The following is a 26561-nucleotide window of genomic DNA, read 5'->3' as shown; positions in this document are numbered from 1 at the left end:
GGCGGGAGAGGTCTGTGTGCGTGTTGTGTGTGTGTGTGTGTGTGTGTTAGGACATACTCTTGGCAGCCTGCAGACAGCACTGTTTTCATGTGGGCTGTGAAGAAATTTTAGGTAGTTCTTTTGATTTTAAATTAAGGATTATGATTAAAATTGGGATTTCGTGGGAGCAAAAATTACTTCAGAGGTGTGTTTAAGGCCGTTTTCAAACATATAACTTGATCTGGTCCAACCAGTTGACGGGATTGTAAACTTGGTGCATTTTCTCCTTGGTTTGACCAAGACGACCTCCTTTCTAGGGTCTCAATGCGGTTGTTTTTGTGTGCACCTGGATGTGATTTTGCCCAGACAAATCTCACAGAGGGGGAAAATTAACCAGTCTGACACAACACAAGTGTGAAAACACCCCAAATCTTGACCAAGAAAATCATTAACTGAGCGACACAACCCAGAGATATCATTCAGTGGCAGCCATGAAGAACTGGCTGAGTTACTCTATAAGTTTCCTCGAGTGGTTCTTTTGTTATTCCCGTTTACCAGGTTAGATCATAATATTTCTATGTTTAACACATAATGGTCTCAAGAAATTCTTTCACAGTTTTTGGGCTGAGGACAGGATGAATTAGAAGTAAGCAGGCAGGGAACAATAATGATCTATGTCAAATCACAGCGCTTGGAGCTACAAGGATAAAAACCACTACAAATTAATGATGTCACTCCTGATGTACCCTACCTACCCACCGTAAGTACTCCAGTGCATTAAATTCATTTTACCAATTAAACTAGAGATTGAATTAATCTAAAAATATCAAAGAAAAAAGTTATCTTAAAAATTCAGTTAAAACTCGAGCTATCGAGCCAACACCACATGTTCTTCAAGCAGAAGCACATGGTCACAGCACACCATCTTGACCAGTGACACAACTGATGAGCACTGAAGAAAATTCTATGCAAGCTCAGGAGAAGGTCAGAGAACAGACTTAAACCTTTGAGGATTTCCTCCAATGACCGACAAACAGGTGAATTTGTGTGGAGCACCCAACCCCTGATGAGTCTCGATATTTGGAATTACAAGCCTGAGGGGAAGACCAATCTACAACAGTGATCTAAACCTCCACTGTTGCTGCCAACGGCTGACAAACAACAGTTATAATTGAGGTTATCGCTTCTTGCAAGGATTTCCTTTTTTGTGTGTGTGTGGGACTGAAATCATGCCAGCATAATTCAATTACTTATTTGCATTTCAGATGAAGTGCTCATTTGCATTTTTCCATTTACATCCCCTTCTAAGACTAATTATTTTCTCTTCATTATGGAGGGCTTAGGCATGGCTGTGGTGATTTTTTCTATCTTACAGGTTTCAGACGCATAAAGAAGATGCAGTATATAATAACCCTACCTATCAGGTGTAATGAACAGACAACATTCAAAAAGCATTTCATAAGTTGAATAGATTTGCAATACATACCTATACTGTGAAACTGCCATCGGTTGTAGATTTTCTCAGGGAGATGTTGTAGAATTTTCTGATGAAAAATAGAAAAATGGTTGGATTAGGTTCAGTCTTTTTTAGGAACCCTATTACCTTCCACAAAGTAGCTGCAAATCTTCCTGGGGGTCCTTGTGAACACAACAAAGAAATACAAATCAAAATGACATAGCATTATTAGAAACAAAAACAAAATATATAAATTATACGTTAAGATTAGGCAACAAATGAAATACCTCTTAACATTAAACAACAAACAACAGAACCCATAAGAAATATAATTTAGAGTCTGGCAATGTTAAGCAGTAACAATAACACAGTAGTTGCATACCAAAGTACTGAGTAGCTCCAGGCTGCACTCTGCAGGATACATATTCACTTGCATCTTAAACATTTCACTATCGTATATGATAGTTAATTGTAAAGTTTTGGACTGTTGGTGAGACAAAGCTGGACATTTGAGGACATCACCTTGGGTTCTGGGAAAAAATGTTTTAATTGACTGATATGTGAAAGACCAAACCAATAAACTGATTAATCAAAGATATAATCAGCCAGTTAAACAGTAATGGAAACAATTGATAATTGCAGCCATATGTTCTGTATTTGTTACTACAAAAGAGGGGAAAGAAGAAACACCAGCTGACATTGTTTTGGTAAGAGGCACTATTAGGAAAAAGCATTATACACTTAAGGAATGCAGCGTGCGTGCCCTTTCCCTCCACTTGGTCTAGCATGTCTGCAGATCCCAGTGACACAGGACAGCACTGAGAAATGTCATCACCTCCCCAGCAAACGCTTTACAACTCAATTAGAGCGCTCTAACCTTTCAGCAGCCTATCATTATTCTTGAATACAGCGACAGGTTAACTGGGTCCCTCTGGAGAGATGAAAAAAAGGCTTGGGGGATGGCAGATGTGTGAGCGTGTGCACGCATGGCTAGTTAATAGTCAGTGCACTGTGAGGAACTGATGCCCCAATGGCTTGCTTCTCATCAAATCCTAATCACTGACCCAATAAGACTTCATGATTGCAATGTAGAGGTCAAGTTTGTCCTTTACTGCTTTACGTATGCAGCGCTGACCTGTTCAACCAGTCACCAACACTAGCTGGCATGATAAATAGCTCATCTCCCCTGCAGAAGAATAGGAGGATTCAGAGCATGACAAAAAACATGCATAACCCATAACTATAAAGATTAAGTCCTCAACAGCCACAGATGCAAAGTAAAAAAAAACAACAACAAAAGTCTAGAAGAACATGAGAAAAAGCTTCAGAGTCTATAGAGCATTTTTTATCATTTTATAGCATGGGAGAAAATTTTTTTTTTCTTTGTTGGTAAAACAAAGAAAACTTCCAAGTGATATTATTGTTGACGCAGATGCTGCAAAGACAACGGGATTGCTTTCCCTCTTCCTGAGTGTACAACACAGGAGAAACAAATAGTTTATTCAGTCATTTAGCTTTTAGTCTATAATGGAAACATGAGAGAAGACAGAAATGTTGCCAGCATGACTGGATCCCAAGTCCAAGGCGATTTTCATGCCCAGTGGAAGATAAAATTGCACTGTAAAAGCAGAGGTTATGGGAAACCAATTTTACACTAATTGGGTAATTATTATATAGTCATTACATTATGCAATCAACATTTACCTAATAATGACAATTTAAAGCAAAAACGTGCCTATTGTCAGAAAGTGACATTCATATCTGAGAGTGAATGCACATGTAAAGGTTACTTATGAAAAGAAACTTGTTATTAACCCGTACCTAACAATATTCTTTGTCATTTTTACATTTGAATTATTAAAATGTAAACATTCCAGACACCAAAATGATAACACGGTGTTGTCAAATCTCCATATTACCAGAGAAGATTTGCTCTCAAAGATGGTATACCATAATATTTCACCCTGTGCTATGCCATGTTATTCTGAGTGCTGTGGTGGTCCAGAAGTCATCTCATGTTTTGAGTGTCTCAGTTTGTCAACAACTTCCTCCTTTCCCTTGTCATCCTCCATCTTTAACTTTCCCCTCCTGTCCTCTGAGACTAAATCCCTGTCATTATCAGTGACAGGTGAGTTATTGAAAGACATACATCACTTAAAGGGGGTGTTGGATGAATATCTGTGCTGTTCAAATACTCTCTGATCCACAGACGTGATGGTGTGCATGTACAGGCGTGTGGTTGCACCTTGCTATTGATCCCACATGGGATTATTACATCTCTGTGCAGGCTCCATACTGGCCTCCTTCACTCGGTCTCCTTGGGGCAGAAGACACATTATGCTAGGCGGTAACACAGCAGGGTAGCCTGCTTAAGCCTTTCCCTGTGTGTATGTGTGTGTGTGAGTGTGTGAGTGTGAGCAGACACAATAACAATGTCATTCTCTCTCCTTACAGAGCACCAGGATGGCAGAGTGGGAATGAGATGGAGAAGCTTGCTCAGAAAGACTCCCTGCAGAGCTGGAATGGCGGCTGCAACAATGAGGAATTTACTGGCTGATAAGAGGCGAATGCAGACTCTGCCGGACTGAGGGTTGGTGGAGTTACTCTAATCTGCAGCCATACTCCAGCATAAAGATGGGGGCATTACTGTTGTACAACTACAGCCTTAACACATTTACATGATCCGCACTTAGGTTTCCAGTCGCAGGGCCTGAACATGACACAGAATACACATCTCCAAGACAAAGTCTGCAAGGGCGACAAGCAACAGACATAAAGCACTCCTGATTGTTCAGAGATTACTGTACCATCTAAGGACAAAGAAATCTCCAGAGAGCCAAAACGACACTGGAGACACAAAGCACTATCCTACTAACACTACATGTGGTAATCAGAATACAACCAGTGTGTCACCACCAACACTTGGGCAATACATACATCTTAAAATACAATAAATAGTATAAGTATTATCTCTGGCCAACAAAGGAAAGAAGACTTGTAAGCCTCATGTATTGTGTGAGAGATAATGTCAGTTAGACACCTGCTTTGTTTAAAATGCTTTGCAGCAAAACAAGACTGCTCATTTACATGCTAACCAAATTTCTTAGCTCACTCTCATTATTTGTTGGTCAATGTGAATTCAAGATGACATTGCAAATGCAAACCTATAATATTATCAATATTAAAGGCTGTGGTTCTCTTTCTAGTTTTAATTTACAATGAAATACCAATCTTCACCTCTGAACAAAATACTAAGATGTTTTGATTCCCCTGTGTGGCCAGTGGGTGGCAGCAGCAGAGTGCAATCAAACTTTTCAGGTGTCCAACTGGCAGCTGAGCTGTCAGGTTTTCCTCTGGTGTGTGAAAGATCCAGACAATGTTAAATGATAAATAAGCACTCTTCCAAGTGACATAAATAAGTATCTATAACTATAGACTTCTAAAGCTGTTCAGGTATAAAGGCTTAACGTGAATTCGGGCAACAACATCAACCTCAGACATCCAGAGTAATTTAGCCAGCTTGTTCCACGTACAGACTCAAGATACAAGAATATTTTTGCACCTTTGCATTATCGAATAATCACCGGCTGGCGGACCGTCAGTCTTAACTTGGACTGAATAAAGGGGAAAGTAATCACTTGGCTAAATGGCCCTGGGTTCATTTGTCAGCAACACATTGGTCAACATGTAGAGGAGGGGTTGATTCAACAAAGAGGAATGTGATGCCATTACAATGGACAGTTAAGACTGTTGATGGGTGTTCATGATGCAGAGAGACACTGTTAATAATTCCATGCTTGCATGGCATTTAGGCTGAGCGAGTCCTAATCAATCATCTGTTTGTTGTGAGCCACAGCAGGTGGATAATAAAGTGCCTCCTTCCTCCTTAATTAGTTTGTGGATGTTAAGTTTTTGGCTTAAATGGGCAAATGCAAATGGAAAGGCCTTCTTTTTTCCTTTTTTTGTATTTATGTGTTGTGTGTGTATGTTGCGTTTTGGTATTCTGAGGATAGTTGTACTATCATTTTGACCAGGATAATCCTTAAATTATACTCTCAAGAACAAAATCATTCCTGGTTAAAAAATGTAATCTAGTAAAAAGACCCAAACAGCATACAGTTCAGCATTATCTGTTAAAATAAGATTAATTACATGTAATAAAGAAAATTACTCCAACAAGACTACTCAGTAAAGTCAGATCTAGATGAGGGGCTTTTACAGAGAGAATAACAGGGGAAATTCAAAGTGCTGAGTCAGGTCCGGATGACGGACTCCAGGTCATGGTGAGGTCACATCCTGGAGAGAAAGTGGATACGTCCAGATTTTCCTCTCCGTTCTGTTGCTCCCAGATTCTGTCCCTTAACCTGTCCCACAACCTCAGTGGCACCAGGATCGAACTGCTTTCAGACAGCAAGAGGTCACATACGGTCATAGGAAAGCATAAACAAACCCGAGTCCCATAAGGCCTGAGAAGCTCAATCTGGTCTTGTGACAGCAGATATTTTTTTTTCTTTTACAGATACAGTACTCTCATCTGGTTTCATTCCTAGAATTACACCTAAACATACCTTCTGCAGAAATAGCATCCTTCAACAACAGCTCTTCAGTACCCTTTCACTAACATACTTACACTTGCCATGAACAACTTGCACTGGTATGGCGAAGATAAAATTATATGCATTCCCCCCTCAACTTTCTCATATTCTATAATTTCATCACAGTGTTTTAATTGAGCTCTTTTCATACTGATTAACAGAAAGACTCAATAAATCATTGTGAAAACAAACATCTACAAATAGACTAGGTATGCACAATAACATTAGCACATCATCGGTATTAACCATCTTTAAAATTAATGGAGCCCAAAATCAAGTGTGTACATATTTGACACACACATTTGAGCCTGACTGATGTTTTGGTTGGCTGATTTTTCCAGCTGATATTGGCTTATCACAGATATAACGATGCTGGTGTATATGTTTGCGACTCTTTTTTACTTTTTAACATTAGGCAGAAAAAGAGGCTTGGTGTATTTTGTATTTATTAAATCCTCAGAGAATTATAATGTCAGTGCACTGATGTTATTTTCAACAATACAATTTATTGTTAAACCCCTGCCTTCATTACATATCTTTGACATAAGTGTTTCATTTAAGAGATTACCTTCAAAAAGGTATATGGTATACTATATTTTTAAACCAATACACCTTTCCTCCCAGCACTGATCAGGCGCTAATCAGAATTGGCAATTGGCCAAGATGAGTTGTAAAATATCAAAATATTGGGATAATGGCAAAAATCGAATATTGTGAATCCCCCTCCAAAATATGGGAACAAAATAATTTGACTGCATGAGTATTCTTCATTTTCAAGGGTCGAGGTCTAATAGAAAGCTTTGGCTTTACATTTGGGGTCTTTCAAATTTGTACGCATGTCCCACCAGGAATTCTCTGTCATTTAACTCACTACCATCACAAACCTTTCTAGGGCTCTGATGCAGTGAAGCATCCCCACAGCATGACGCTGTCGCCATCATGCTGTGTTGCAGTGCGGATGGTGTGTTTTTGTCATGTGTCATGCTTGGCTTCTAATAAACAGAGCACTTAGAATGATAGTTAGAAAGCCTCAGTTTTGGTCTCATCAGATCCAAGAACCTTTATTCATTTTGAGTCACCAAAGTGCATTCTAGCAAATTCTAGTCAACATGTCATGTTTCTTTCCTTAATCATGGCTTCCTCTTGGCCAGTAAATTGCTGTTGCATGCACAGCATCTCCCATGTCAGTTATAGACCCCTGTAGCTCCCTTAGAACAACCTCTAGTTCGCCTCCTCTTACTTCTGCCTAGCTCACACTGACAGTAAGTTGCCAAGGATGGTTTGTTTTCAGCAGATTTGCTGCTGTATAATATTTCAGTTCTATAAAGAATTTCATAGTTTGAGGAATATGCAGCACCTTGAAAACTTTTTCATATTCTTTATACTGGCCTTGCTGCAGAATTTGTTTGAATGTTCTTCTGTCTGTATGAGCTAGCTAGTGCCACGGGATTAACTAACAAACAGCATCTTAAACAGGTCTATTTAACGTGCCATCGCATGTCACACCTCGAACACACACAAGTATTCACTGAACTTCTAAAAGCAATTAAGAAGCACCAGTGATGATTTAGGCGTGTTATAGCAGAGGGGAGTTAATAAAGTAAAGCAGTATTTCCACATTGGGTCAATGAGACAAAACTTCTAATTAAAAAAAAAAAAAGATCATGGACCTTTTTCTGTGATGATACCAATGTACTATTTATGTGTTAAAAGAGTCAAGTATACAGAAAACACGAAAGGTGATGTTAAAGATTACAATGAAATTTTCTCTCCAGCATCTCAGTATTGATGCATTCTCACAGAGATCAAATCTCTCCTCTGTCAGTTCTGGGGCAGCATCACAAGCTGCAATGGTGAATGCCTTTGTGGCAGCAGACACAAAGAAATCCTGGAAGGGAATGGCCATGGCTGCTGGTGGCAGTGGGGGTGGGGTGTTCCAGCAGAGTTTTGGGGGGAGGGACAAAAGATTACCCCCTCCAGATATCCATTACTCAAACCGGCTAAGCATCGGGCATCATACTCCCCTACAGCAACCCAGGAAAAAAGGGGTCACATACCTCATCATGACAGCAAAGTAATCCCCACATAGCCAGCTCAAAGCAAACACACACTGAAGATGTGTACTGTATAGGTCAGTCAGATTGCAAAGAGGAACTCAGGTGATGGAGAGTGAGAGTGACTTTATTTCCCATGAGCCTGGAGAGATGAGGACATACAGTAACTGGGAATTTTCATTGAAATGTTTGCGCAGAATGAGCTTGGCAGCCATGTTTATCTGTGTGTTCCTCTTCACCTGTCATTTTGCATTTAAAGCTGCAGTCTGGAGTTCTGAGAAAAAAAGTGGACTTTTCTGGACCAGAAAATTTTAATCAGCACAGCTCCCAGGTCCCTCCTTCTTCCTCTCTGCTGTGCTGCAGCCCCGCCGTCAAAGCCCCTCCCCACAGAGGAGCCTGCCGTGCATGACCAGGTGTGTAACCATGGTAAGAGAGGACGCCAGATTCAAAATGTTGCTTTCAAAATGACAACAACATAAGCCCTCACTGCTGTACTTCTGATCAATACAACTAAATTACAATAACTATTAGTAACCCTAGGAAGAAACTATATTCCTAACATAGCGGTAGACGGAGTTACCAGGTAGTCATTACCTGGTGTAATATTTTTTGCCTTTCTGAAGCATGAATAAGGTTATTTCTCTAAACTAATTCAACCACTTCAGAGCGTACTGAACACAAGCTAACGTTATGACTGCCTGGTCACTTGAAATACACTTTTGCTTAACAGTAGCCATAAAGACAAAGCTAAACACTGAGGTTAGCATAAAAGCTAACAAGCCAGATTTACCAACAAGCTATGTAGTTTGACTGCAATGTCGTAAGACGATATGCACTATTGCGAGTATTATTGTAAGTGCCGCCATCTTAGCCTGGTAATTAAATAGCAGAAATAAACATATATCAAGCAGAATGTATCTGTGCGGGGGAGTGACACTGCCCAGTGCACACTGCATGAGGGAGGGGGGCCACCAGCAGCTTATGCACGAGAATGACTGACACTTCTCAGACACTCCCCTTGGCTTTGATTGGCTGCGTTGACCCGAGAGCTGTGGATTCTTGCCAATCAAATTACGCTCACTGGGTGGAGCCACAGACAGTGGATTTTCACACAGCTGACCTGTATCTTATTCTACAATTTTTGCAAATATAACAAAAACATAGCTACATACTACAGTTTTAAGTGTGTTGTAAAGAACAAAATGGCTTTTGTCCCAGACATTCATAGTCTACTCTCCACACCCCTCGACAGCTTTCTGGACAAAGGCTGCTGGGGCTTATGTTTTGGTTGTTTCATTCCTGCGGTTCAGACAAATGATATAATTTTTTTTTTTTAAAAGTAACATCCTGCCCTAAGCAATTAGGTTTTGGCAAAAAATGACAATCTTTTTTCAGAAAAGAAAATGATTAGAATACATAATCCACAAACCTCAAAGTATCGTATTAATCTTTTACCGCATTTGCTATGTCCCCGTGTTACATAATATGACCTCTGGGGTTACATGATGAATATTAGTAGTGCGTGTTTGTGAGCAAGAAGCGTATCCATTGATATATTCACAGCCACATATGGTCCAACATGCCTAATCTAATATAGCGTAAAGAGAAAGTCCGCAGAGTGTAGGGGAGCTCGGGATCAAAGCGACCCTGTATCTGTCCTGTACACACCACTCAAAGTGAGCTTATCTTCTCAGTGCAAGGGTAAAAGCACACGTCGTCACAGGCAGGGGCTAAAAGGGGACAAATGAGGGTTAAGCTGCTTTCAATGTTAGTTCTTTTTCAAAAGATGACTCCATAAATATGTAGGAGGCATGAATCCAGACCTTATTTACAGGTTAGGTGGCTGAATATGCGCAGACAGGCAGGGAAGGAGTGGGAAAAAATTGAGGGAAATCTAGTGAGTTTTCTGAAACAGTTGGAAAGTACAATTAATTGAATAATGGTTTAGTCAACCTACCAACTGTTTAGCCCAGTATTTCAGGTGCAATTTTACTGAATAGTCAACTGCAAATATTTTCATTATCAATTTATCTATCAATTATTTTAATGATTAATGGATTCATTGTTAGTCAATAAAATGAAAAAGAAAACTGTGAAAAATTGTTCTCACAATTTAAGAAAGCCCAAAGTAATTTCAAATTTTTTTTGTCCAGCCAACAGTCAACAAACCTAAAACTAATAATTAATCATCACATTTAACAGAGAAAAGAAGGGAATCCTTACATCTGGAATCAGCAAATGTTCAACATTTTTGCCAGAAATGATTAATCAGTTTTCAAAATAGCTGGCTTATCGACTAATTTTCGTTCAATTGATTCATTGACTAATCGCTGCAGCTCCAATCTGATAAGCTCAATGAACATCAGCTGAATCACTAATTACATAATGCATCACTCAGACAGAACAACAAAAATATGTAACGTGATCACATGAAAATAGAGTTCAAGTTGTACAAGATACGCCTCAAGATCAGGAATCCATATTAAGATTGGGAATCCATAGCTAAGGAGAGACAACAGCAGTGTCTGGTCTGATGCTGCTGTGATAACAAATGAATTGGTCAGTGGGACTGAATATAAAGTTACACATTATCCTGCTAATAATGACTTACTCTATGTTAGACATACTGCAAGACACACTCCCACACAAGGCTCCCAGGTGAGAAGAAAAACTAGGACAAGACATACTGTACAAAGAGGGAAAGACAGACTGCCCCCCATTTTTTTGATCTGCTGCCATCCTTACAGCCCTGCCCTGAGCAAATGTAACTGGAGAGCTGACTGTTTGTATTGGAAACTGGAGCTGCCTTTGCAGTCAGGTGGGAAAACAAGGTGAGGGACTTTAGCCTGCATGTGCAACATTAGAGCGTTCAGAAAAACAGAGGGAGGGGCCAAAGAGGCAATGATGCATTACACACATAGACACAGAAAGACATCCCTTCTCTGATTTGCATTCAAATCTAGGTTTTAAAAAATAAGAAATAACTGAAAGCTCTCCTAAGCCTGTTGAAGGCTGGAAAATGATTGAAAAAATGTTGTTTTTTTGCCCCTCTGCACATTCTCTAATTAATTTCTGAGCTATTTGAGGCTATCTCAGGAAGTAGCCAGAGTTGCAGAATGATGCCATGGAAACTATGGTCCCACCCAAGAGTTCAGCAGTAAACAGGTTGAGGCTGTAGCAGCTATCTGTGGAAATGGAGACAGCAATAGAGAAAAAGAGGGATGACTTACTTCAAAAATAAAGAGGATAGAGTCCAGCTCCTCCCTTTGAGATTTGTTCCCTAAAACACAAGGAAAGTACTTTGGTTTTTAAACACATAACCAGGAGCTGTACTGCATTAGACTCATCAATAATGTAACAATAATACAGGCTATTTCGTGAACACTTGTACAAAGGAACCTGTGTTCCCTGAATGAGAGCATACTGGGAATTAATGCCTCTACCCACAATAGGGCTGGAGTCAGGCTCTACACAGAATTATAGTGGACAAATCCACAAAGTATTTCTCTATGAATTTATGTTCATTGCTGTTAATGTGGGGCACAGCATGATGAGTATGTAGAGGGTTTATTATTGAACAACCAAACCAATGAGGGTGGTGGTCAGTGAGTAATACTTACCTTTTTGTTTTAAGTTGCTTTCCAGTGTAATGAAATTTTCATAGAAGATAAAATAAATCTGAGAACAATTGCTCTCAAAGAACGCCTTCAATTCACTCTTGTCGATGAAATCTGTGGAAAAAAAGGGAAATGCTGTCAGTGAAGATAGGGCATTAATCTTTGTTGTTAAGAGTCTCCGTAAATCTAGATCCGGAAAATAACTTGAGATGTATCATAAAATGAGAACAGATTGTTTATTATGCAGAAAGTTGAACAGAACAGCCACCAAAAATCTTCCACCAACCTATTTTGAGATACCTGAATGCTTCTAAGCAGACCTGTGAGTGTCTTTCATTTGTCTATTTAACTGCTACCTGACTTGTTTATTTAATTAAAAGTGTTTAACTTCACTGTTTCCACAGATGAATTTCCACTTCTTTCCCCTGTTGCAGATCAGTTTAACATTAATGCAAATTGCTTCACTTCCTTACCCTGTGTAACTTCACTCACCCATCACCTGCAATCATTAGTGGAATGGTGACAGGCTTTTTGGAGGTGTTGAAACAACTTTGACCAAATGCAGATATTTCGAAAACATCCCTTCATTGTTAATGAAGTGACACAGTACAAATGATTCCTTTTGAGTTGGAAAGGCTTAATTTAAGACATCATGTACAAGGATGTGTCTTTGACTGGGAACTCGTATTAATGTGCTAATGCACCTATGTTCCACTGTCGCATTGAAATTATTCAGCTCTGTTCTGGTTATCTATACACAGCTCTACAATATGTTGATTGAAAAGAGGGGTGTGATACACTCCCAAAATGTTCTTCACACTTTCAGCATAAGTCAAAGAATGACTAAAAGTGCATGTCAGTAAATATATGCTGGTGTTCCAGCCGGCAGGACAATTTGCAGTTTCCACAAAAAGGCTTTCAGTCACCATTTAGAATAGATAGTTTCTCATCTCAGCTTGGATGAGTTTGGGGATTATCTGTGGTCTGGATCAAGGCCAGGCTGTGGTTCGTTCATGGCCACATGAGCTCAGACTGCAACAGTTAATGAGGGAAATAGGTGGTACATGTGTACAGTCACAAACAGACTGGCGCTGACAAAATCCCAAATTCTTCCTGTAATGAACCCCTATCATTTGCCATACTTATACAACTGTGGTAATGACATAGGCCTGGTCTGAATAATCAAATATAGGCCAGGAGGAGTCCTGGCACAACAACAGCAATTAAGGTTCACCTTCTGTTGCAATTCTGCCTCTACCACATGGCAAATTGGATAACTCCCAGAAGCAGTCCAGTTCATGGGAGTGCTGGAATTATGTAGTATACTCAGATGATTTATCTTTACCCTGAGATTAAAGCAAAGATAATGAAGACACCTGATGGGAAGATCAAATAAAAAGGCACCACTGCCTTTAGTTTTCAGCCTTAACTTTGTAAAAAGCAGACATCATCTGAGTATCCAGGGTAGTTCAGTGGCACTTTGAAAGACAAGAGGACTAATATGAAACTAGAAGCTCTATTAAGATGTGCCATAAAAGCCATAAACATAATCAGGAGATATACTATCACACTCACAGGTAGACAATTCTACACTGAAAACTGTAAGAATCTGGACTACACATTTTTCAGATGCTTGACACAAAAGAATCTTGATATCTCACAGAAGACAACGCTTCATTAAATGCCCCTTACAGCTGGCATTAAGCTACCCACATCTGGTCAATTCATATTACAGCACACTGACACGTGAGCGTGCATACCTTCACAGTGGACTTTAAGGAAAACTTTGATGGTAGGAGTAATGATTGTCCATGCATTTAGTCTTATTGTCTGCAAAAAGTGCACAAGCTGTGACAGCTGCCGCCAGAGGCTGTGGATGTAGGCAAAGTCATAAATCAGTGGTGAATTATCACTACTGCTGGCAAATAATTCTACTTTGCCTGACAAATATGCAATGCATACACCCTTTATATGGTGTTTAGTTATCATTATTGGCATTGGTTTTCTTTGGGTTTATCTCTGAGCTGACAGGATCAGGTTAGCTGTCCTGTCTTCAGTATAGGTAGCTGGAATGAACTGCTCTACTGTAACAAAACAAAAAAACACTCCTCCCTGAAAATCCCACGGGCCATTATACTGGAGATGTGCAGTGAACTGTGGACAATGGACTTGAGCTTTTGCCCAGACATACACCTCTCAAAGAAGAAAACACACAACTTCACTGGTAAATGTGGCTAAGAAGATTGGCTAAATGTCACTTTTAAGGTAGATTCTGCTTCATCTATCAAGTTGGGAGGGTTTCCTGAATGCTAGTTCTCCAAAATCCCTCAGACAACGAAGAATAGCTTCAGCCTGTGTTCTGTTATTACACCAGTAATTAAAACTGTCTCTGTAAGATCAGTTTCAAGGGAAATAATGGCACACGCAATATCAATGAAGATTGCTAAAATGTCTGATAAACAATAGAAATAAATAATATCGAACAGGAATGATCATAGCAGATGGTGTACCTGTGTATATTACCAAAATAGAGAAAGAGAACAGAGGATGTTTGGATAATTTTTCAACACAAATTTGAATATTGTTGGGTGCATGTGGAGTTGATGGGGGCTAGGTCAATTTCATATGTCAAGCAGCATGTCAAAGGGCTATCATCTTGTGCTCGCCAACCTTCAGTCTCACTGCTCCCCATCTGCTCAAATAGCCCCATGACCAGTGGAGCATGACGGATGGAGGGAAAGGCCGTGAGGGGAGAAAAGAAAAAGATCACAGGCCTTCTGACAGGAAGCAAGAATGTCAGGCTGATGCCAACCATCTTGGAAATGCTGACAAGACACTCATAAGCCTCCCCTCAGTAGGTAAATTCAAACAAAGACAGTCAGACTCTGCGTTGCATGAGCAAAGATATTTGTTTACTAAATGTTTATATATAGGGGGACGATTTTTTTGATTGTGATTTATCTATTTTACAGGCTAATCCTAGAGATTCAGAGAGTATCTAGTGCCCTCTTACTTCTGTTTCTAAACTAGTACTGCAAATCAATTTTGAGCATATCAACTTGAGAATCTCTTTGAAAGTGAAAGTGACTAAACATCCTTTTGCTCATTTGACCTCAATCACACAATACGACAATTAGACTAACACTGTCAAGCTGAATAAATTTGTTTCTTTAGTCAGTACTTAGGATTAACATGAGGAAACTGTATTAGTAAAGTGTAATGTGAAGAGAAAATCACAACAAAGTAATACACTGAAACCAGTGACATTTAAAGGCAGACTTCTAGATAAACTTTCTGTTAGTAACGAGATGCTGTTCGAGTAACGATCTACAGGCTGAGTGTTCTCCTCTTATTCTCCTATTCTCCGGTTTAGGTCTTACTGCTTGGCTGAAAGGAAGAAGCTGTACAACGATTATCAGCATTGTGAACGGCAATATCCAGCGAGACTCTTCACTCAAAAGGCTTCGCGAACTTCTCGGGTAACAACGAGCGGACAGAAAGAGACAGAACTTGTTCTCTGGCCCTGGGAATGCAGGGGATGACATTGTATCCTCTGAGTCCAACAAGATAACTGTGTCCTTCAATTGACACCCCTCAGTCTGCAAGGATCTCACGTCACAGACAGGAAAACATTGCTGGATGAACAGCAGCTGTAGAGGGCTGTGATGGCACAGGGCTGTTATGGTGAGAGGAAAGTCTGTGTCTTAACACTGGCAACTGCAGATGAATGAGCTCATAGCTTGCCTCTCTTGTTTTCAGAACGCCTCTGTTTGAGGAAGCAGATTTAATGCCAACCCTTGGTGATGTGATTCACACATAATACCTATTCTTGTAGAAGGGAGAGCGCTGACAAACTAATAAAAGGGAAAAGAGAGGGGATGGAGGGCTGCTACGAAAACCAGGCCAAGTTCAATAGCAAAACAAACCAGGGGTCAATTGTTCCCCTAAAACCTAGTAATTCTTCACCCTACTGACTGAAGCTAAATACTCAGCTATTGTCTATCAGCTGTTTAAATCACAATAAACTGACTATTCTTTAAGGGGATTATTAAGCCATATTGTTAACTGACTAAAAACGGTATCAACAAGGACATAGATACTGCAGACAGTGAAAACTTAATGATGCAGAGACATGTAATCTTCTATACAATTAATAAAAACATGCCAAACAGACAAGCCATGGCAGGTTTGGGTTGGATGACGCCGTTCTCCATTGTGATATGCTTCCTGTTAACTGTCAGGGAAGAGCAGATGTTCCAACCCTGTGTGAGAGGACCAGCTGGAAAAAAGTAACAGGCAGCCAGAGGTGAGGGCCAAAAATCTAATATTTTGGAGGGCAGAAAAACACTGCACCATACTTATCTTGACACTGGAAGCAGATATCATAAACTCACTGTCATTTCCATAAAAACACTTCCCACGCAAATGTCAAAGCAAAGTTGATGTGGTTATTTTCTGACCTTTGGCTGGATAAACAGATATTTCAGATGTCATCGTGTCAACAAATGTCCCCCTGTTTTTTACTCTGACTTCTACGGCCAGTGGTGATTGAACTATTGAGTACCACATAGTATTATACATCCCTATGGCATGCTTTTGGTCCATAACAACTTCATAAGGTAATCATGGAAAAAAAGACGCAATCCATCAGGGGGGCAATGCAGCATAATTTTAGGCTCCAGCTGAATAATTAGTGTCTCTTTCTGTTGCTTGCTATTCTAATGAACTGGTGTTAAACTGGGTTTGCCCAGCAAGCACTAAAGAGAGTGCACACAGCACTGAGCACATAGGGCTTGTTAGCCAAACGGGTGAAGGTCATCTAGTCAGTTGAAGCCTATTGTATATTTACACAGTCAAATCCGAACGCCTGAGTAATGTGGCTACAGCTCGTTGTTCAAACTTAATCAGCACACAACACATGCATAATAAGTCCTCACATTTAATTTTCTTAACCCTCTGGACAACTTACAATGTATGCCATTTATACCACCTGAAGCAGAATCATTAATATGCTGTGTCATACTCAAAGAGCAGTCTAATCAGGCCTTTGATCAGACATACACTCATTTGCATTAGATCTGGGCTGGCTAACACTGCAGGTGCACTAGATTCTTGCCAGAAAGGAGACAAGGAAGGAGAAAAGACTGATATGTTTCTTTGGCAGTACACTCGGATCAGACACAGAGGACTCTTTAAGGGCCCCAGCAGAGGGATGTCTTGAGGGCACCAACACAACGCAGGAGAGACACAGTGGTGGTAGCTAATGTGGATGCATGCTGGATGCACCATAGATGGAGCTTCCCTTCCTACATGTTGTTTGTATGCTATAAACAAAGAAGCATGGGAAAAATTAAAAAGACTGATAAAATAGACTTTTGAAAGATTACAGAGGTGTTTTCATTTGTGATTTGTGACATAGGAAAACCCAAAACTCACAGACACAGTACTTTAACCAGTTCCAAAATTATGCCATTCATCAACTACAGCTGTCAATATCAACACAGAACACCCAAGTCAAAAGTCAGGTGCTGCTGAAGTAATACAATAGAATATATTTTAATCTCAACCCTTTGGAGAAAGAGAGTTACAAAATACATTTTAGAAGCTTTGCTTTTGTAAATGCAAAAATATTTTTTACACATTACTTAAAACACCTAAAAATGCAAAGATCAAATTCTTTGTTACACATTTCTTTTTCTTTGTGGCCAAAGAAAAGAAAGAAGAGATGGGCTGCTGACAGTGCCGTGTCACCCATGGCTGGGCGAGGAGGTTGACATTTGACTGTCGTAAAAGGAGTTTAATCATAAATCTGATGAAACCAGCTGAGGTCTCTCACGTGGTTTTACAGAGTTACAATAGCTAAAAGGCAGTATGAACCACATTTGAGATCTTGATAACAAACATCTGCTTCTATTAGTGTTGAATGTGCTCCAAGCTGTGCCAGTCTGGAGATGTCAATCATAATTCACTGCTTACTGGGTTGAATTGATGTTCCTTATCAGGGGGTCGATTGGAGCCAATTCACCTAGTTTTCTCTATAAGTACTGAACAAAGACTCGTGTATAGATGGGTTTAGCTTATAGAGTTTTTGGTTTCAGCAGGACACTATTGTGGACTGTAAAAGCCATGAAAGCCTACAGTGGGCAGGCTGATTTTGAGTGTCTATAGCCAGTCAGAAGGACACACAAATAACTGGCCTGCTCATGCAATGTATAATTCTCTTTGTGCAGTATAGTCAGATAATGATTAACATACTACCAGGCAAAAGCAATGGAGCAAAGCATGCAGCTCTATTTACACTGACAGATGCACAGCAGGAGCTACAGTTCATGTAAGGTATGCCAGTCTGTAAAAACTAAACCTTTGAAATGTCAACAGGCTTCCACTGGCTCTGAAGTGATGAGAAGCACAGGATTAATGCTACAGCAGAGTGTCATATGGTTTATTATTCAGTGTGCAGTGCACACTGCAGCTGCATTAGAAACAAACGTAATCATTATGAAAATGGTCTTTCCTACATCACAACACTGGTGCATATAATTTCATTACGATGCCACTGTGCCAAACACAGCGTGAATGTCTCTTGACTCTCAGTCAGCGTCTAGCTGTGCAACAGATTTGAGCCTATGAGTCTATGCAGAGCACAGTGTGAAAGAGTCATGGCAGAACTGGCAACGCCTGACCTTATCCCGGTCTGAGCTTGCACATTAGAGAGTTGGCTTATATCAGCAGCTTAGCACTGAAGAGCTGCTAAACTGGGTACTTTCACTCTTCCTCTTCAGGTAGCCTGAAAAAACCTTACCTTAATCAACTCAGGGCCAACAATTGTTTCCCTGTATAATTATTCCCTCTTGATACTGCCTTTCACAAATGGAGGGCAAAAGATGCCAGATTAAAGCCTGCACACCAACCAATGTGTTTTCTTCCCACACAGTTTTGAAATATTGCAGTTGTTCCTTAATTTTTTCTTCCTCTTCAGCATAGGTGATTTACTAGCAAGGAACTCTATTATCTATTAACACAGTTATCATTTTTATCTCTAAATCTGAATAACCCTGCTCGTCCATTCTTTGCTAAAAGCGAAGAGGTAGTCAAAGCAGTAGAAAAGCAGGCCAGAAGCATTTCATTTTTACTAGATCAATCCTAATTAATGTAACTAGGAAAACAAAGGTGGTTTCTCAGGAAACCAAAATAAATAACAAAGTAGTATCACTGACTTCCATTAGCTTATTCAGTTACCCATGTTTCATCCAGATGCATGATACATGGCAACGACAACTTGATATGTGGCTTTGTAAGATAAACTGTGAAAAGATGATGACAATGACACAAAGCAAACTTTGTTTTAGTGCCATAGCAAATCATCAGACTACAGAGCAACTTCTTTTCTAAGGCTCTGAACACCCTTAATTCATTCTCAGCACGATGCAATAAAACTCGACTTATCCGACCTGAACATAACCTGGTAACAGGTATCAAAAGGTGCAATATGAAAGAACTGGCAAACTGTTGATTTCATACTCAAAAACAGGGGCAGCAAATCACTACAGTAATCAATAACTGTTGCTGCCATTTGCTGGTTAGTTCTGTTAGCCGTGCAGCTAGCAGTCCAAACTAGGAGCTCAGGGACCAGGGGGGTGTTGGTGTTAACATAGCTAGAACAGGCGCTTTGGACTGGGATGAGCCAGGGATAGTTAGTGAGCATGCTAACTTCAGTGGATATTTCTGCAACTCAGTACACAGATGTCATAACATCACAGCTATTCATTCTGTACATTGTGACATGTTGAATATTTTCTTTCATACTTCCTTACACCTTTAGGAATAGCTAGAAAATCTCTATAGAAAAAGCTTATCTTCCTGCTTGTCTTGTTTGCTTAAATAGGTGACATAGAAGCATCAGCATGAAACTGAGACCATTTCATAAGGACTTAAAAACTCATTGTTATACATCTGAATTTTAAAAAGTTATAGCAACACTTGCTTGTATTGTTTGTGATTCAACTAAACTCCAGCTGAAATGTGCTCTTTGTCAGCTCCAAGTAGCAATATGCTGGCATTGTAAGCCAAAGCCAAGTGTTTATTTTCCTTTGACTTAAAACCTGGAAATCCACAGCAGATTAGCAGGAGTGTGGCCATGCAGAAAGGCAACATACAATGCAGATCCACTCTACTTTGAGTTCAAATCTTGATAACAAGTGGTGTCACAGTGAACTGCAGGTCCTGAGCTAGGTTTGCCCATTGTAAAAGCAGGATAGGTAAACGTTGCAACTTGACAAACTGGTTTTTCATGTGTTGGGTAAAGTCACACAGATCACAGACGCAGCAGAGACAGAGCACAGAGCACAGAGCACTGGTTACTTCCTATCTCCAACTCTCTGGCAGGCTAGCAGCTAAAAGAAAGAAGCCTTTCATTCAACACCATGTGATAAATATCATATTTGAATTTTGGGTTTTCAGGATGCTCTGAAACACATGACAGTTATGCCACAGACAGAAAAGAGAAAAACAAGGCACAAGAACAGTGCCTAAGCTGTCTGTGAAGTAAAGAAGTATAAACATCACAAAGGTTTATGTTTATATATGCAGCTTCATAAAAATTACTCATTAACCAGATACTAGTTAGTTAGAAAGGAAAGAAGTAATAGTTGGAAGCATTGGCAGAAGTCTAAACCCAGACTTTCTTATCAATACATAGTTTGCAATTCTAATGACTGTAGCACAGGACTTCTTTATACTGCCAAATGCTTATCTTGACACTGCTGCCAGTTTAGAGGAAAGCCACCCTAATGGCAGAAATAACAGTGCAAGGAAATTGATTTATAAATGAAGGTCAATTCAATTAATTCATTACACCTGTACCCATTTCCTAACCAGTTCACAAATTTTCTTTATCTGATGGTAAAAAAAAAAAAAAAAATCTAAAATGGAAAGAGTGCCCACAGAGGTCTGGCTCCTTTTTCTAGATAGCCATTGTTCCACTATTTGTATCATTGTAACTTTTCTCACAAAAATTGTTCTTTCATTTCATTTCAAAAAGCTAAAATGTGTACATAAGGTTTCCAGTCATTGAGCCCAACAATTCATTTGCTAGCTTACATCATATCCCAAGGGTTCACGATTCTGCATGCAGTCAAAGCCTCTTGTGAACTGTAGCTATGGTGTTGTGATGCTGACAAAATAAACATTGTTCAATTTCCATTGAAATGGTCGTCATATTTTTCTCCTCAGGACAGGGGGCAGCACTACAGCTCTCTACTTGTAATGCATTTGGTCATTTTTCTCTCCAACAGATTTACACAGTCAATAAAAGGCAGCCATCTTTTAATTATGATATACAGATCAACTTACATTCCTTATCTCAACTAGAGTTGACTGACATTGGCAGTCCAATATTACCGGCTTATAACAGACACCATTATCTGCATAAATGGCTTGAGACAGGTTGGTGAATTTGGTCAAAAAAGTGTAATTACACTGTAACAACTACTAAAATCAATCTGTTTCTTTGGGGTAGCTATACAATCCAAGCTAAAATCTCTCTGCCTCACATTACTTCATAATCTAAATATATAGAACATATTTAGATTCTGTGGCTCTCAAGCAGCGCTGCAGATCTCATGCTAAGTGAAAGATCTTAGATGCTAGATGCAAGGACCATAATGACAGAAGCTGTTATCGTAATAGTGCTAGACAAAGACCTGCTAATGGCTGCCTAGTGTCACCTTACCTCAGCAGCAGACAATCTTTCTCAAGTAGCTGTCAACAGTGTCACTAACAAATGCACAAATAATTTTTTTTTGTCTTCTACTTATGAAAGAACGTCGCCTAATGCGTCAATTGCTGCTTTTTAATCTTCAGGACTGTCTTATATTTTGGCAGTGGTGTAGTTTAAATCAATTTGTATAAATGTATTTTCAATTTGACATAAAGGGTCAATTTGTAGCAATCAGTCTCAAAATTAATCCACTATGATTTACAGGCCCTGTATTTTCATTGAGAAACAGAACACAGAAACTAAAAAGTTTAATAATGATGATGCACATCTGTTGAAGCACACAGATATGTGGATTTGTATTCTTTCTCACAACATTATACAGACTCAACATCAGTGTGATAGCTTGTAAGGATAAAAAGATGTCAACAAGCTTCCCAGGACCCTAAAAAGTTAATAAAACCCTTTTATGACTACTGTTATACTGAACTACAGATAGAAAAACCCCTCAAGTGTCAATATCATGCCTACAAAGTGTGATATAAAAGATGTTAGGAGGCTGAAGTTATTTACAAGTCTAAGCTGAGTGTTTTACAAAAGGGGAGAAATCAGAAGTCGAGTGATCTCAGCCTTTACTTGAGCCACACAGTAGACCTTTTTGAGAGCCCTTCCAGTGTTGTACTCATTGTTTCCTCGGGTGCTTCACCTTGTGATATCCTCTTATAACAGCAGCGCTTTCAGATGACCCTGACTCCAGCAACCCTTTGAGCAAGCACATGGAGGAAAGTAAGGTCTTCATTTCTCCTAAAGAGAAGTGCAGAGCTTCGTTAAAAATAAAAAAGCACTACCTGTGGCTGCAAACTCACACACCTGCAAACTGCAAACCCACAAACAAGCACACCTGACTGTTATGACTAACACTTGCACACATTCACTGTTGTTCCCATGCAGTTCAGTGACAGGTGACAAAATAAATGAATTTGTTGCAGTGTGTGAATGTTGCTACCCTCACTAGATGACACCAGAAATACTAGTCAGATAAAATAATTACTATTATTTTACACAACTTTAATTCTATTGACATAATTTGTGCTGAAATGTCAATAATTCCTTGTCGAATGTTGCTTTATTAAAAAAAACCAAGCAACTGTAACTAAAATAGCTGTGGCATTAAATATGTCATGTGCAAAATATTTTTTGGGGGCCAGTTTTTCACCTTATACATTAAATTGCGCTTAATTTTGACAATGCTTTTTCAGTCTGAGTATATTCCTGAGGAGCCTACAATCAAATAAGATACACTTAATAAAAATATTACCTATTAAAACATACTTACTTGCTTACTTATATTTCCTACACTATTGTGAGCATTTTGACCACCAAACTTCCAGCAAATTTTCAGAGGAAATAGGTCAGCGGTATGCAACAGCAAACACAGAATGAGTTGAGACTGAGCTTGACAATGACTCTCAGCAGTAAAGACTAAGGGGAACAGCATTTGTGCCTCCATTGAGAGATGCAGTGAGCGATCAGGTGGTTTAGCTGGGCTCCTGTAATTAACAACCTCAGCCAAATCCAGCCAGGCATGACCAGCAAATTAACATGCAGCAGCTTTCACACTCTATCCCACAGATCTGCTCAGTGAGCAGAAAACCAATACAGGGCCACTCTGAAAATAGCCCAGACCACAAATTTCAACTTCAGTACCATTGATAACTACAACTTGATTCAACAAATTAGTTAAATAGATTTTCTTGTCCTGGTACTACACAAAGGCACAGAGATGATGGGACACAACTTTTTCATATACACTAGTGGACAATGAGTTTGGACAAGATTAACAAGGTTAAATTAACTTTTCTGATGCAGTTCTAAAAATAAAAGCATACAGGATAACCCTAACCCTTGTTTTAATGTTATTGAAATACACTGTAACTGTTGATTTTACAATTATCACATGAGGGAATTATGCTAGACAGACATTCTATTCATTGAGAGTGCACTTGCAAGTATAATGAACAGTATGATTTACAAAAATACAAAACGCTGTCAGAAGGGAAACAAGGCTTGTTATATTCCCTCAAGTCCCTGTCCTGTCCTACATAGCACCCCATCTCTCACCACTGCTTCCTGTCCACACAGGAAACCAGCAGCACCAGGAAGAAATCCTTCCTTAGCTGAAAGCGAGGTGAAATCAGGGAGGTTGGCGGGGGCATCAACATGTAGGCCCTACCATCAGCTGCTGGACAAACAGATCAGCCTTATCTTGAAGTGCACATGAGGGAAAGAGAAACACAGAGACTATGCAGAGCTCTGTGTTGACCGAGACTTTGGCTGTACTAGTCTTGACATTGAAGGTGTGCTGTGATAGCAAAAAGAACTAACCATTTTAACTCCCCAACAGTTTTCCTCAAGCCTCTGAAAACTCTTGAGCAGATACTTGCTGTCACATGTGCTGTTGATCAATAACACAGCAAACAGGTCAATAAAAAGATGCCCTTGACTATAAAAAGTTCAAAAGAACTTTGTCCCCAGTGTGGCACTTCCTTTCCCATGACTTCGACTGCAACGCCAGATATATATTTATATATCTGTCAGTGATGTGCTGAATTGTGGTAGATATCAAAACATATGAACAGTGATAAAGATGTTATGATTGTTTGAACATCAGTTCAATCTATACTGTGTTTAGGGCTGCACAATTAATCAAAATATAGTCAAAGTCACAATATATCTAGGTGCAATATCCAAATTGCAAAATGCTGCAATATTTATTTCTTTTTCTAAAAACGTAAAACTGTGGGACAAAACAGCAATAAAATGAAGTACTGTTGTTCTGCCGAGATGCCCTGGCATACAAATCTTGTTCTCCAGATGTAAAAGCACATCTTTGCTATAGACCCCAACACATGAGAAAATTAAAACTGTGCTGCAAAGGATCATTTTCACCAATTGTGAAACATACTGCAATCCAAGTCTGATTTTTTAAGCATACTGCGCAGCCGCCCACTGCATTACTATGCAAGTACAAGTAAGAGTTGATGAGAATACATATTAGATTGCATTACTTTCTTATGAGAGGCAATTTCTGTGGCTACCTGAGCATATGTGGCCTTCTTCCACTGAAATCCTGGAGGGAAAGCACATCATATAGTACACTGCACTTGTCATGAATCCATTGTAGTTTTCATGCATATCTCGCAATTCCCTCTTGACAACTTTCCTCCTCTATACACTTTCCCAATGTACCCACTGACGCAGTTTGGCTGTGATGCAATGAGAAAAATAACAGGGCTGTACATGTACACATGCTACAGTACCCAACACTACGCAAGGCTTCTTGGTTTTAATAGAATGATTCAGATACAGTTACAGCTGCATCATCAATGAAAATATTAGCTAAACTGCTAAGTGCACTGCTCTCATCGCAGCTGCCAGGTGTTAATTTAGGTAAAATGTGTGAAAAGGTTTGTTTGTTTTTTTTCTGTGAAAATTAATATTGCAATGCAAAAATGATCATTCCCATTAACCATGACTCACAAAGTAATACTCAACATTGATGAACATAATTACAATATCTATGTCTACCATATTGTGCAGACCTAGAGTCTGCAGTCATCTGCCTCCTATTTGAATGATTTTTGTAAAGTGGATTTGGCATCCAGGCCTTTTAGGGGCAAAGAAATCCACTATCTGGACTCTTTAGCAAATCATGCTATTTGAAAGTGGATTGGAAATAGGTTCCATTGTGTGTAATACGGAACTCTGATATGCAGCACAAGTCAGGCTACAGCAGAGCAAATTCATGTCTCTTTCAGCCTTCACAGTGAAGAAAGAGGGCTGAAAAATCAGCTACACAACAGCTTTATGACTATCGTAAATCCTGCACTTCCTTGTCCAGTGAAAGCAACAGAGCACTCCTTCAGTACGACACATTTACGTTTTGCATTATTTTCAAATCAAGTATCTCTGGGGCAGTGTAACTTGATAGCAGCCCAACCTGACAACCAGCTACTGGAAAGATCTATTCTCTTTAAAGTCTATCGCTGGAGACCTATATTTGTCATATTCAGTGCTGAGCTAGAGTCTTGCATTTACTACGTTTTGTAATACAGACAGGATGACACAGGACTAAATGACAACAGATGTTGTTGTGGGCATCTGCTTCTCCACCACTGATGCTCTGACAAGGTAGCTTCGGCTAGCATCGACTGGCTAGTTAGCCACAAGGAGAGCTAGCTCACGTTAGCTAGCATCCATGCCTTATCACAGTGACTTGTCTTTTATGAGCGCGTAAAAAAAAATAAAATGGAAACATATGGTAAGTGGCAAACACTTTAAATAGCAATGTTGGGTTTTTTTTGGCATTGTGCGAGTTTATGCTACCTGTCATCTTGCTTGACTGGGTCACCGCAGTGACAGCCAGCCAGCCAGCCAGCTAACCTGACGCCTTGTTTGACGTTAGCTGTTATCGGCTAGCTAGCTAGCTAGCTCGACTAGCTAAGCCTCGGCGATGCAGCATCAAAAGCCCGGTGACATTTCACTCACCTAACAGTGACCGGAGGTGTTTGAGCCGGGTCAGTACATCCTTCTTTGGGTCCAGAACTTTCTGTGTAGATTTCTTGACGTCTCCATGCCCCCTTCGAGTGAACATTCCGCTGTACAATGCAACCGTGGAAGCTGAAATCACCTGTGTTTCACCATACACCAAGCCTCCAGTGTGACTGTCACTTTCCTCACCACCACGCTATGCCTGCTCGGTAAACATTGGTCCGATGGCCGCTGGTGTCCTGTTTTTTTGTGGGTGTGTAAACACGGAAGCAGCCTGACAGAGAGGAGTGGTCATATTACTTGTGTACGCCTCCTTGTTTATAACCGTTCCACCTTGCACTTCATCTGTTTGTTCTGTCCATTTTGATTAATTATTCCATCTTTCAGGATACTTGGACTTTTTTTTTTTCAGGGCCGAGCTGTTACATTGTGCAGAGAAAGGTTCCCTCTCGTTTCAGTTCCAACGTGTACCTAAAGACAAGCTTGAATGCATCCTGCAGCAAACTTGTGCTGAAGACTGGCACCCACCCTCCGTCTAAGAAAGGGGCTTATCGATATTACTTTCTTTCATACAATACAGGTTTGATAAAATGA

General features: G+C 39.8%; 1 protein-coding gene and 1 long non-coding RNA gene across 6 annotated transcripts in view; one reads left to right on the top strand and one right to left on the bottom strand.

Moving 5' to 3' along the window:
* Positions 1 to 26214, bottom strand: part of ralgapa2 (Ral GTPase activating protein catalytic subunit alpha 2) — a 91758-nt gene extending 65544 nt beyond the window's left edge. For all 5 annotated transcript variants that reach the window (XR_005070320.1, XM_037072094.1, XM_037072098.1 and 2 more), the window contains exons 1-4: positions 25965 to 26214; positions 11705 to 11815; positions 11315 to 11364; positions 1466 to 1523 (exon numbers count right to left, since the gene is read on the bottom strand). Coding sequence is in view for 4 of the 5 variants with exons in the window: in XM_037072094.1 (XP_036927989.1) it covers positions 1466 to 1523; positions 11315 to 11364; positions 11705 to 11815; positions 25965 to 26070 (325 nt within the window). In the remaining variant the exon portion in view is untranslated. The remainder of the gene's footprint in view (positions 1 to 1465; positions 1524 to 11314; positions 11365 to 11704; positions 11816 to 25964) is intronic.
* Positions 26143 to 26561, top strand: LOC119004832. The gene is made up of 2 exons (XR_005070323.1): positions 26143 to 26271; positions 26380 to 26561. It is a non-coding gene; the product is annotated as an uncharacterized LOC119004832 (long non-coding RNA).

Source organism: Acanthopagrus latus, chromosome 16 (assembly GCF_904848185.1).
Source record: "Acanthopagrus latus isolate v.2019 chromosome 16, fAcaLat1.1, whole genome shotgun sequence".
Classification (NCBI taxonomy): domain Eukaryota; kingdom Metazoa; phylum Chordata; class Actinopteri; order Spariformes; family Sparidae; genus Acanthopagrus; species Acanthopagrus latus.
This window is presented reverse-complemented; position numbering and strand designations above follow the sequence as displayed.